The 13,518-nt window shown below is 54.6% G+C and overlaps 1 protein-coding gene across 1 annotated transcript in view; it reads left to right on the top strand.

Annotated features, from left to right (window-relative positions):
* The first annotated feature begins 6,247 nt into the window (after nt 1–6,247).
* Nucleotides 6,248–13,518, top strand: part of Runx3 (RUNX family transcription factor 3) — a 54,457-nt gene continuing 47,186 nt past the window's right edge. The window contains exon 1 of the mRNA XM_060379320.1: nt 6,248–6,721. Within this exon, the coding sequence (XP_060235303.1) occupies nt 6,664–6,721 (58 nt within the window). The 5' untranslated portion in view covers nt 6,248–6,663. The remainder of the gene's footprint in view (nt 6,722–13,518) is intronic.

The raw sequence follows: 13,518 nt of genomic DNA, 5'->3' as shown, positions 1-13,518 counted from the left end.
CTGCAGTCACAGCTCCCTGAAGTACCAAGCACAGGGGTCCTAGGGCTCCCCTGGATCTGAACACCCCACTCCTTATCCGGATTCCCTGAGCTCTTTTCCTCAGCCATCAAACAAGTCAGATAATGGCGCTCTGAGTTCTCTGGACTAGAAGGTTGCCTCTGGTTCTGTTGCCCTGAATCTGGACGTATGACAGGCCCCTTACCAGTGGCAGGGTTGTTCTGAGATCTGGGGAGTTGATTTGTGTGGGGACCTTAGGAGTTCCTGGGCTCATGGAAAGCATTGTTCAAGTGCAGGGTCATGCTCTGTGGTTGTTCTTACTTTGGCTTCCCGGGAGGGGCACACCCCAGCCTCAAACCAAAGTTCAGGGAGAGGGCAGGAGCCAAAGCCAAGAGCTTGGGGAACAGGCCCCTCCTGAGGGTAAGCCCATCCCTGCTGCCATCCCTGTGAGTAGAGGTGCCTTCTTTGCCCACTTCAAGCCAGGTGTGACCCCCTTATGAGGTGGCAGAGCTCATTGAGGCTATCCCTCACGAGGTGGCAAAGACCTGGCAGAGATCATTGATGCTTAAAATACATCATTCTACCCAAAGACCCAGAGGAAGACCAGGCTACAGGCTAAAGGGGACTGCTGTTTGGGGTTCCTTCCTTCCTTTTAGGGCATTCAAGCTAGAAAAGTGGCTCTGAGCAGATCTTCTAGGCCTTGGAGGAGCACAGGAGGAGATCCTGGCCCACCGGCATCTCAGGGAGGAGGCCCTGAGCCTAGGGTGGCCCCTCTGGCATCCAGATAGGCCTGGAGCAGCCTCTGGAGTCTAGGGGGAGCTTAAGGATTGTCACCACAGGGCTGAGGGGGCTATGGGAAGGAGAAGCCGGCTGAAGGAGTCAGTCTTATGCCCTCTCACCTGCTCTTTCTTTATAAATATGTACATGCCCACAGCTCTCCCGCCATTCCTGAGCAGGGGCCTGGCCCGATACCTACTGTGTTCCCTTCTGAGAGTGTCTCACCTCCCCAGTCCACCTTACAGAGCCATTTCCCTTTCCCCCAGGTACACGAAAGGGACATTGACCTGTCAGCTACGTGGGCAGCAGTGAGCTGAGGCCAGAACGCTGCCCTTCTGGCCTGGTCCAGGTTCCTCTGCCTCTCTATGGGGACTTCCAGGAAAGAAGAGGAGTTGAGGAGCCACTAGGGAACACAGCAGGGGTGGAGGCTGAAGACAGGGATTGAAGCCCTGTCGCTGGGTAGGCACGGAGCTCTCACGCCTCTATAAGCCTTGGTTTACTCCCTGTATGACAGGCGACAGCCTGGCACCATCAGCCTGTGAAGGAGTGTTCGTGCTGACAGGGCCTGGGGCCTGGGGAGGGATGTGGGAGTCAGATTTCATTATCCACAGTAGCGACAGCTGTACCCTCACCTGGCTACAGAGGACCACTGTGGCTCAGCTTGTGCCATTCCCGGCTGCCTCGCTCTTCAGAGAGCACCGATCCTAACCCCGTCGGATCACCTCGGGGTGAGCGAGGCTGCTGGCGTTCCGAGCTGTCACAGGTGACAACTGGCTTTCCTGGGATGGCTGTGAAGGGGCTCTCGGGGGCAGGAAGGTGGGGGAGGGAGGGGCTCGGCTTTGAGGGGGGCCAACACAGACAGCTTCTCAGAACAACAGGAAAGAGAGGCAAGGGTGGGGAGCGACAACCCAGAACTCGGGTGGTGCTCTCCTTCACCTGCAAGACAGACGACCTCCAGCCTGCCTCTTCACCTTTGACCCTCCCTGGAAAGCAGCAGTGAGGACAAATGACAATAAAGCCACTCAGAGGAGGTCGAGAAGCATTTCCAGAGTTCCTTTCAGACTTTGAGAAAAGTCCCTGGGCATACAACATACTCAGACCCCCAACTCCCTGTCCCTCAGCCAGGCCTGGCTAGCCTGCTTCCCAGAACGGCTGCATGCTGTAAAGGACCTCACCACGCACCTCAGGCACATATCAGCCTCTTAGAGCAAAGCCCTCCGGCCAGATTGATAGTAAGCATCCCTCGGCACTTTCCTGTCTTGCACTTGGCTTTCTGGTGGAAACAGAACCTGAAGTCAGGCCCAGGGCTCAGCTCAAATTTGTGGCTGTCCTGCTCCAGCTGCTATGCAAAGGACAGGGGACCTCTGGTTTCTCTGATTCCTCTTTTTCAGCCTGAAAGTGAGGCCAGATGCTGCAGGCTGGAGGGATGGGGAACCGCCAACAGTGTGGGGAGGGGCTGTCTTTGAGAACCGCTGCCTGAGTGACAGGATTCCCAAGTTGCCATAGCCCAGGGTCAAGGTCTCGGTCCCAGCTCTGCTCGTGGTTAAGGATAGATTTAATTACCCAGCTGCTGAGAAGCACCTGGGCTTTCATGTCACTCTGTTGGGGGGTAGAGGGAAGGCAAGTGTATCCAAACTCAGCGATGCCCACCCATGGTGACAGAGCATCTGTAAGGTTCGAGGACCCACCCACTTGGTTCTCGGGCCAAGCTTTCTGCCTTTGTTCTTGGCTGTAAGAGACATCTCCAGAGTAGCTAGTCATGTGCCCTCTCATGGTGTGCGTGTGTGTGTGTGTGTGTGTGTGTGTGTGTGTGTGTGTGTGTGCATGTGCGTGCGTGTGTCCCTGTATCTCTCCAGCCAGCCCTGCTCCACCACAGTACCGCTTCTAAGGATCCTGAATACATCTCCCTGGAACCCGCAGCGTCATCCTTCCTGGCTCCTCTCTGGTTTCTCCTGCTTCTGTTTGGCTCTCCTGTTGATGGAGGAGACAACTCTTTCTATGCTCACCTCCCAATCGCCTCTTTCCCTGGACTGGACTCTAATGGGATGCTATGAGCTCTGGTGGTCTGGTACCTAACGCTAGACCCCGAATGTAGGAAAATGAGGTGGAGGCGAGCTGCTAAGAAAAACAAATGAAGCTGGCCCTAGTGGCACAGGCCTGGAATGGAGCCTGAAGCAGGAGAATTGTAAGTCTGAGACCAGCCTGAATCACCAGGTAACACTTTTGTCTCAAAAACAAAGCCAGGCAATGTAAACCAAGACAAAAATAAATTCATAAACTGATGAAGATAAGGGCTCTAAGGTACTATTTTATAGTTGCCTTTTACATATTTGCAGATAAAATGTTTTATGATTCCCTTTATTTTTACTGTTGAACTGACCTAATCATTTTTAGTGCACTGTAAGAGGAAAAACAGGCTGCAGCGTGCATGCCAAGAGAATGACTGTCAGAGACGGCTTAGTCAGCAACGTTTGCTTCGAAAAACCGAAGACCTGAATTCAATTCCTAGAATCCATGTTAACAAAATAAGAAAATATAAACCTGAGTGTGGCGACACACCACAGTCCTGGTGCCTGGGGGGTGCACGTCCGAGGATCCACTAGGCAGCCGGTCTAAACTGCCTGATGTGCCTCAGGCCCCGAGGAAGCACTCCTGCGGCTAACCTCTGTCCTCCACATGCACGCGAGCACACAAATACATACGTGCCCACACACTTATACACAGACATATTTGTATATGTACAAATACGCACAATGGGAGAGAGGAAGGAAGGAAAAAAGGAGGGAGGGAGGGAGGTTGGGACGGGGGGAGGGAGGGAGGGAAAGAAGGAAGAAAGGAAGGGAAGGAGGAAGGGGGAGAGAGGGAAGGAAGGAGGGTGGAGAAAAGGAAGGAAGAAGAAAAAAAAGGAAGGAAGGAAGAAGGGAAGGAAGGAAGGAAGGAAGGAAGGAAGGAAGGAAGGAGGGAGGGAGGGAGGGAGGGAGGGAAGGAAGGAAGGAAGGAAGGAAGGAAGGAAGGAAGGAAGGAAGGAAGGAAGGAAGGAAGGAGAGGGGAATCATGAACTGAATGTCAACAATAAAGCACTGTCTTCATGGCTATTTTCTCATTGACTCCTCTTATTATCTGGAGACAAGTACAATTGATCCCATAACCCATTAAAACAGCTTCAGAAGAGTGAGTCCTGTACAACCTCATAGCAACTTAGAACCAGGCTTCAGGCATGGCTGGTTCTAGCCTCTGCCTTTTCCCCGATGCCCCAGGCAGCCTGCGTGTGGAAATTATAAGTTTCTCAGTGGCAGAGCAGGCTGAGGACCCTGCCTGGCATTCAGAAACTTCTGCCCTGCCTGAGAACACCAGCTCAGGACCCGAGGTTAGGCTGTGCCCCCCGAGCTCTTCACATAAGCTTCTTGGGCTCCCTCCAGTTCCTGGGCCTAGACTCAGTTTCCAGAAAGGGGGAGCCCCTCAGCATTGAGCAAGCAGCAAGAGCTTAGGGGGGCACTCGTAGGTGTGGAAAAACTGGTGAGGCGGGGTGAGAAGTCAGAAAGTGGAGGGGGTGGTGTTGGCAGAGTGGAAACAGCATCTTGCTGGCCTGGATGAGTCTGTCTACCTGGGGTGGCACTCAGTTTCCATTTCTAAAAGAGGGGGTCTTCCCACGGCATTGTTTTCTGCCCTGTTTCACATTGCAGGCTCCAAACTGCTCCCCAAGTCCTCCAAATGGGTGCCACCTCCACCACTGACCCCCCGTACCCCGGGCCGGGCCAGCTGATTCCCTCACAGTGCTGTGGGAAGAAAGCAGCCTTCTCCCTACACAGCTGGTTTACTCATAACAGAGTCCTGTTGCGTCACGGAGCCTCCACCAAGGAAACCAGTGCGTGGCAGACTCACCCAGCGAGGCTCCTCCGACCACGGTGTCGTCCCCGCGTTAGCAGGGACGCAAACGTCGGCCCAGGGAAGGGAAGTGGAAGGCCCCAGTGTCTAGCAGTTTCAGGACACAAAGTTGTTTCCAGAGCCCTTCAGCTGTCGCCCACCAGCCGGAACTCAAATTCCCTCTAACCTCAGCAGCCCTGAGCTCCTCTGTGGGGCGGAAGACTAAGCCAGAGGTTCAGGCACACTTAGGGGCTGCTTTCTGAAGGAAGAGCTGGTGTAGCTGAAGGGCAGCCCTCCTCCCTAAATGGTAGACCTGAGTCAAGGCTGAAACTGGGGCCTGGGCCCTGGGCCGGACTCTCTGGGTGAGGGATGGGGTGGTGCCCAGGCTGCAGAGAGCCTGTCTGAAGTCTGGAGATAGCTTAGAGGACAGTGAAGGTGATTGTGGTGTCATGCCAGGGGGCCTGGGCAGGAGGAAGTTCCAACCCCATTCTAGAAGGCTGTGAGATCGTGGACAGTCTTCGTGGCCCTGGGCCTCTGTGATGTGGCCTGGGAATTGGGAGAAAAGAGGTTTTGAGGCATAGGAAAAGCACCTTCCGTTTGCCCCTCACCTGACAGGTTTCTGAGAGGATGGAAGTCCAGAGTGGGGCCTCTTTCCTGTCTTTTGAGCTTTTCTGAGCTTTGGTACAGGAAAGGTTAAAAGGGGCACGACAGAGGCCCTAACCAAAAGGCCCTTCCTTAGGAAGCTCAGACTCTCTGGCTGCAACACCCCAAGGGCATCCAAAGGCCGTGGACCAGTGAGCTCAGGCCTCAGGCTCCAGCAGAGAGAAGGGGCGGTCCCAGCACAGCCATGCCCCGGCTTTCCCAAGCGAGGCCTTTCTTGGTGGGCAGGCTGCAGCAGCCGCTTCATGTGTTTCCCATTTGTACATAAATCCCAACTCCCATAAACCCCCCTGACGTGCCACCCAGCCACATATGTGCGGTGTGGTGACGGCCATGGGAGGGTGTCAGCCGCAGCTCAGGGCAGTGACAGCCATGGTGAGGGGTCCTTCACCATGGGGAAACCAAGCTCTGGCTCTTGGGGAAGAGTCAGCCAGGCCAGCGCTCCCCTCCGTTAGGAAAGGGTCTCCTGGGCCACTGCAGACCACAGCCCGAGGCCCGCTCGGTGGCTCCCAGTTCTGTTTCCTGGACTGTACGATGAGGCCAGGCCCACAGACATAAACCCTACTTTTTCTCTCTCTTTTTATTCTTTTCCTCTCAGCCTCCAAAGGAGGGGAGGAGGGTAGCCACAAGATCTTCTAAGGGGCCCGTGACATCACAGGCCAGGTGACAGCGGCCTAGCCAATGGGCCTAGGCCGCGAGCTGGCTTCTTGCATCCTGTGATGTGAGCTTGGGTTGACACTGGGAAGGCCTGGTCCCTCGACCACAGAACCACAAGGCCAGGCCCTCGCCGCCTCCAGGGCCCTGAGAGGAGCTGGTTGGCTCCTGGCGTCCCCACCCCCTGGCCACCCTGGCCCCCACCACAGCCTGGGCTCTGTGGAGGGTGAGCCTCGTTCATTCATTCATTCATTCCGGCTGCCGAGTCCAGACTCAGAGCTGCAGTCCCAGGCTCCTCCGCCCTGGCTGCCCAGAGCCCCTTCCCACCATTTAATGATACTCTGCCCATAGTGCTGTTGAAAATTTGTGGCTAGACATTCCTGTGGGACCGGGAAGCCAAATTCTTGGGTACAAACCGAAACTTTCTTTCCTTGGAGATTTTCTTCTCTCTCGCCCACAGATACTCTCGCGTTTTTTCCCTTTTTTTTTCCTTCTCTCTCTCTTTCTTTTTTCTATTTTCTTTTTCGTAGCAGCAGGGAGAGAAAAAAAGAAACCAAAAAAAAAAAAAAAAAAGCCCGAAAAAGGAACACCTCCCCCTTTTTTATTTTCAAAAGCAGCTTGAAAAAAATATATATAACAAAACAGCAGCCAACCAAGTGGATCCGAACCCAACCCCCTGAGGCCGAGTCCTTGCCTCTGTCAGTGTGGGGTATGGCCTCCAACAGCATCTTCGACTCCTTTCCCAACTATACACAGACCTTCATCCGAGGTGAGTACCGACAGTGGGGCTCTGCCTGGCTCTCCCCAGTGGGGACCCTCCGACCCACTACTCTGGCCGCCTCAACAGCCATCCTCTGAGAAGCTAAGTGGGGTGAAGGGACAGTGGCCTCCATGGTCTCCTGGCATGAGCATCGCTGAGGGCCTCGATTCTCGGCTGGTGAGGTGTGTGTCGGTGGCGATTGCTGGCTATAGATCCCAAAGGCTAGATCTCAGAGGATCCTGGGATGGGGAGAACAAGGAAAGACTGTGGCCCTCTGCTTCCTGCCTTTCCTACAGGGCACCGGGGCCTGTCTGCCCAGATTAGGGCTCAGACGGACAGAGGTCAGACGTGTCCGGGAGGCCCGTGGAGGCGAGCAGGGCCAGGGCTGTGCCAGGGCCCACAGGTCTCGAGGATCACCCTGGGCGTTCTCTGTGTACTCCCAGGACAATGGGGACAGAGGGAGGAGAAAGGGACCACCTCTGTGAGAATCTGCTCAACACTGGCAGATACTATTGGAGACCCTATCCCCGGAAGGTCTGAATTCTTGGCCACAGAAGAAGATGTTTTGGGGTGGCTTTTGTCTCTCTTCATGGCCCAAGAGGACCCAGAACTCTGGAGTGTGTCTCTCAGTAAGGATGGGGCCGGAATGTCTGGTGGGAAGCCTCAGATTTAGGCTGAACCCCAGGGAGACCTAGTCTGCCCCTGGTCTTTAGGGACCCTGGCTTCTCATACCATGGCTACTTTCCTGCTCCTCGGCAGGAGCCCACAGGGCAGTGGCCCCTGAGATTAGGTCCTCAAGCCTTAGCCCCACAGCTGTGCCAACCTTGGCGAGTGACCTGACGAGGGCCACTCACCCCCTCTGCTCCTGATGCGTTCCCTCCAGTTGTGCTGTTCTGTCGTCTGAGCTGTACCAGGGCCGTTGCTTTGAGCTGTTGCTTTGACTCACTTCTCTAGCGGATGTTCTAGAATTAGAGGATGAGGAGACAGTGCCCCTTTTGAGTTGAGGTGGCCGGATGCGACATAGAGGTCTGCCGGCCCTGCTGTGGCCAGCCGTGACCATGGTCAATGTTCAACACTTGGCTCGAGGGGGTCTAGGACACCTGTGGGTCCGTGTGGAGAGGACTTGTGTAAGAATAAGGCGTATCTCTTTCCTGATGGCCTGGGGTGGTAGGCTTAGATGGTGATTGAGCCATGGGAGAAGGGGCACCCCTTCCCTCCAAACCTGGCTAAGGCCGGGGCTGAATGGTGGTCCCGGGTCCTGTTCCTTCCAGCCACTGCTGTGGTACTAGGTACGCACCCTTTGTAGCCTTCAGCATTAATTAAAGGCAATTACTCGGCAGGAAAATAAGTTTATAAAAACCATTTGCCCTCCCTTAGCAAGATGAGCAAGAAGTTGTGCTTAAGACAAAGGAACCTTGGAAGTCAGGGCTAGTGCCGGCTGCCTTAGCTGGGGTTCCTGACACGATGCCCCAGAGACGGCAGCTAGCGGCAGCTAGCGGCAAGGGGATAAAGAGAGGGCCATAGCAGCTCTGGCCCAGGAGGAAAGAAGTCACTGGGCAGAGTGGCTGGCTCCCGGTCAGCAGAGGGGAAGTCAGTGGGCAGCCTGGAGCTCCCAGGAAGACACCCTGCCCTTGTCTCATCTCTCCTTTAAATCTGCCTGCTCAGGCTCAGAACTCTAGTTCAGAGCCCCCACAGCTCCTGCCTCAGGATCCCCTTGTAGTCACACACCATCCTGGACCCACAGAAAAGCCGTGACCTCTCAGATCGCACTATGAAAGACGAAACAAATTCAAGAGGATTTTGGAGGGCACCGGGGCTAGGTAAATGGTTTCCATCATATTAAGGCCCATTGTGAATTGTGGCCTCCGGCCTCCCTGGAGACACTTGAGTGACAGCAGCTCCCCCTGTGGATCCAAAGTCCAGCGTGGGGTGATGAGTGCCGACGATCGGTAGTGGAGGGTCATCTCCCACAATCCCCCTGAGACCAAACAATCTGTGGTTTCCGTTAGTGACACCATCACAATGGGGAAAGATGCAAAATTTTGTTTCAAGGTTGCTCACAGGAGGGAAAAGTGTCATTATTTCCAGCCAGGATCGTGGGGACCCTCTGGACTTCTGCTCTGGTCGAGAACTGCAGTGCCGTGGTCCCACATTCTGGCTCTCAGGAGCCACCACGTGTGGGAGTTTTGCAGAAGGGAGCCCCCAGCCTCAGCCTCCCAGCCTCCTGTAGCCTCCTGAATGCCAACCCTCCTCACTGAGTGCCTGACGATGCCGTGTTGAGATGATTCCCGTCTCGGACCGTGGGATCAGGCTGTGTTGTGTTTGGGGCGGGAAATCCACTCAAGCTGACTTAAGCAGTCCTGGCAGAAGGCCCAGTCCCCTGCCTGCCCCTGGTGCCCGTGTGCCATGTGACTTTAACCTGGGCACTTGGTGTCTCTGAGTGCCATTCTTTCACTGATAAAAGAGGATGGTATGAGTTAGAGTTGGGGTTCCTCAGGCTGACTTCAACCCCTGTGTGTCCCTATAACCCCCCAGGGAGGGTCCCCTGTACTGTCCTGAAGCCCTGCAGACTTAGAGTCCCTACAGACCAGAAGAGAATAGCTTCATCTATGTTTTCCCTGGCATCTGTGTTCCCTGCCCTGACTCTGGGCATCAGTGCTCCGCTGACATCTGGGACCTCTGGGAGCAACAGGGGACAGACAGTGGAGCCTCCTGACAGTCAGGGCTTGTGTGGAATCTTCCAGTAGCTGCCCAGGCCACCGTTCAGGCTCTTTCAGTTCTGCCTGTCAACCAGGTCCTTCACTGGGCCCGGGATGCTTCCTGCTTTTCCTCGGAGGAAAGGGGTCAGGGAAAAGAGCCCCACCCTGCAGCAGAGGCCAAGGAAAGGATGGAGGATCCAAGAGGGCATCTTTAGCTCTGTTGGGGGCTGGCAGCGTCACCCCAAGTCTGCCTGAGACCATTTTTGGCACCAGGGTACCTCCATGCGGCAGATCTGCCCTACAGTACCCAACATTACTCATTCACAGTCTCCCTCCCAAACGCACCGACGGCAAGAGGCCTCTCGGGGGTTGGCGGGTTCTGAGGAAGCGGACTGCCCTACCAGCATGCAGCTTTAGGGGCACCCTGCACAAACATAGCTTCGACTTGCTAACCCAGGCATTCCACAAAATCTTGCCAAGCTCGGGCTCTGGAGGTGGACTTTCTAGTTCAAGCCTATGTGTTGCCCGTCCCCTAGTTAGTACAATGGAGGTCTCTCCACCACCCTGTGCCTCTGTTTCCCCTTCTGTAGGAGATAGTGGCATCAGCAATCTTCTGGGACTATGGACCAAACCAGATGAGCAAGAGGGCCCAGCTCAGAGCAACTGCTCTACCCAGGCCACAGCCTGGCTTCCTGCCAGGAGCTGGTTCCAGAGGGCAGGGTGAGGGTCTCCAGCCTGGGAGCAGATGGCGGCAGAGGGAGGGATGGGCAGAAGCAAGGTAGGCAGGGTGAGATGTGTGGTGAAGGTGGGGAAGGTGGGGATGACAGTGTCGTGGCTCAAAGGCTCAGGAGGTGACGGAGGGAAAGAGAACAGGGCGACTTCCAGACTCCTCAAGATCACGAGGGCAGGAGCAGCCTGGGTGGTCCCGGGACAGCCGTGATCGGCCTGCTTGGCCTCTATTTTCTTAGCAGAGATGGGGGTCTGCGGTCAGCTCAGACCTTACTCCCTAGACTAGACTGGAGGGCCAGGGCATTCCTGTGTGGTGGCAGGGGCTGACAGCATGGCTCTGGGCACATCTAGCCTAAGCTGCCTGAGTGGATGGCACTGGATAGGGAGAGGGCAGGAGAGAGGGCTATGCCCTTTCCTAAGCTTTAGCCTGTGGCACAGCTGGGAGGTTTGGGGGGATTTAGCACCAAGTATCACAAAGCCCAAGGAAGCCTCCTGATGGTTGGTCACCCTGAGCATATGACCCGGTGGCCTCCTCCTCCACTGACCCTGGCGGGACATGAGTGACTGCCAGCCTTTCCCCACCCACCAGGGACGGCGCCGAGTCTAGCAGGTCTCTTTGATGGCGGCTCCCGAGGCCACCCTGCAAACACCATCAAACCACCCTGTCTGTCCCGCCCCACCCCACCCCCCAGGCTGGAAAGGAGTTCCTAGGAGCCCCCCACTGCCCACAGGCTCTGGGTGTGTGAGAGCTGGCCCCACACAGTGGGACTGTGTGTCCAGGTCTTATCCGCACCCACTACGGCCAACCGGCGGCCCCTGGCGGCCCTGTAGGTCAGATAGTGGGCCCATTGACGGCAGGGCCTTGAGGTGGCCACATCAAAGTTGAGGTTTGCTCCGTTACCTGAGGAGGAGGGGCCTGAAAACTTGACCTTCCAGAAGACTCTGTGAGGCAAGAAGACAGTAAGGACTGCAAAGAAAGTTGAGTGTCCGGCAGACCTGGCCTTCTGAGGGGGAGGGGGAGACAGCACTGAACTCGGGGCTCAGTACAGCATCTGGGGCGCTGGCCCTTAATCCCAGCTCCTAGAAGCCAGCCATCTGCAGGATCTCTTTTAAAATTTTTAAAAACTTGAAAGTTTCTTATATTAATTACTATTTTAAATTGACGCGTGTGTGTATTATATTTGGAGCATCTTCCTCCTGGCCCCCCTACCTGCTCTCTGCCTGCCCCTGCCGCTCCATTTGGTCCCCTTTGCCCCTCAGTAGTTTCGCTTCTACTTTCTTGTCATATATACATACGTGATTTGGGGTATCTATATAAGATCCAGGATCCACAAACGAGAGAACATATACTGCTTATCTTTCTGAAGCCGACTTAATTTGTTCAGTGTGATTATCTGCGGCTGCTCCATTTTCCTGCGCGTCTCATGACTTTATTCTTCTCTATGAATGAAAAAGCTTATATATATTTATATATATGTGTGTGTGAATGAAAAAAAATATATATATATATCATGTACACACACACACACACAAACACAGAGACTTTTCTTTGTTCTCTATCGTTGGGCTGGGATTCCTTTGAATGACTGCCCCGGCATAGCATAACTGTGCCATGTGGAAATTCTACTTGTTGGGTTGTTTCTTTGTTCGTTGTTTGAGACTGGGTCCCGTTAGGCAGCCAGGGCTCACCTGGAACTTGCTATGTAGACAAGGCTGGCCTCAAACGGAAGATAGCTGCCTGCTGCTGCCTCCAAAATCCCGGGAGTAAAGGTGTGAACCAGCACACCCAGCCATTTTTGGTTTCTAGAGAAACCTCTAACTGACTTGCACTGAGGCAGGATCGGCTTCCACTCCCAGCAGCGGCGTGGAAGGCTCCCTTTTCCTCGCCAGCATTTGCTTGTTTTCTTGGTGGCCGCCGTTCTGACTGGGGTGAGATGGACTCACCTGAGGCATGCGTGGCTTTGATTCGCTCGTGCTCGGGAAGCCAGCTTTTCCACCATCTATTGTCTATTTGTATTTTATCTTTGGAGACTTATCTGTCTATGTCATTAGCCCTTTTGTCAGTTGGGTCATTTGAGTTGTTGGTGGGATTTTGTTGTTGTTGTTGTTGTTTAGTTGTTTGTATATAGAAGTGTCAGGTACATAGCAAGAAAGAATGTCTACCGTTCTGTAAGCTGCTGCTTCAACTGATCTCTCGCTTTGCTGCGTGGAGCTTTTCATTCCATGAGGTCCTGTTGGCCAGTTGTTGGCCTTACTTTCCTGACAAGAATCCTACTCGAAAAGGCCTCTGTACTGTGTCTGGAAGTGTCTCCCTTGCCTTTCCTCCTCACAGAGTCAGCGTCTCAGGCCTGACTTTGAGATCTTCGGCCCCAGGCTGGAGAGAGGGCTCAGAGGTTAAGAGCACTGGCTGCTCTTCCAGAGGGCACAGGTTTGATTCCCACACTCACACGGCCACTCACAACCATCTAAAACTCAGTTCCAGGGTGTCAGACGCCCCCTTCTGACATCCACAAGCACTGCACCCGTGTGGCTCACATATGTACATACAGGCCAACACTCATACATATAAAATGAAAACAAATGTCTTCGACCCATTTGGAGTGCTTTCCGTGAAGGGGGGGAGGTAAGCGCCTTCCTCTGCTCTCCGCCCTGAGGGCACCCAGCCTTCCTAGCATGGTTCCTGGAATGTGCTGTCTCTGTTACAATGTGCATTTGGGGCACCTTTGTCAAAAGTCATATGGCTGCAGCCTCATGGGTTACATAAGGTCCTCTCTTCTAAATGGCTGATCTTTGTGTCTGACTTTTTGCCATCTGCAGACCTGTAGCCACCACTGGGTGACGAGTCACAAGGTGTGTGTGCATGTGTATGGATGTGAGTGTGTGTGTGCGTGCGTGCGTGTGTGTGTGTGTGTGTGACTGGGGATTACACCTAGAGCCCTCGGCATTCTTGGAAAGTGTGCCACTGCTGAGTTACATTCCTTCTCTTCACCCGCTCTGCCAGGAGCGCCTCCAAGACCATCCGCAACAGACCAGGAACTTTGAGCTCTATGCCCCAGTTCCCAGAGGCTTCCTGAGTCATTTCCAGAGAAGGGAGGGAGGACAAACAGGGAAAGGGGGGAAGAAAAGGCTTCAGTTGTACCTGGGCCCATCCCAGGCCCTGAAACAGCAGCTCCTGGGGGAGGGCCCTGGGCACGACTCCTGCCGGAGTGGAGAGAGCAGGGCACGGATTTGGTCTTGCAGGCAGAAGTCAGGCCCAGAACTGGGAACGCCACATCAGTAACACTCCTCCTTATCTCTCAGCCGTCAAAGCCGAGCTCCACAGAAAGGCATGCTTTGGGGAGAGGTCCAGCCCAGCTCCTGCAGAGCCAGAGTTTCCTT

Source organism: Meriones unguiculatus, chromosome 3 (genome assembly GCF_030254825.1).
Source record: "Meriones unguiculatus strain TT.TT164.6M chromosome 3, Bangor_MerUng_6.1, whole genome shotgun sequence".
NCBI lineage: Eukaryota > Metazoa > Chordata > Mammalia > Rodentia > Muridae > Meriones > Meriones unguiculatus.
Note: the sequence above shows the minus strand (reverse complement) of the source record. Positions and strands in the feature narration are given on the sequence as shown.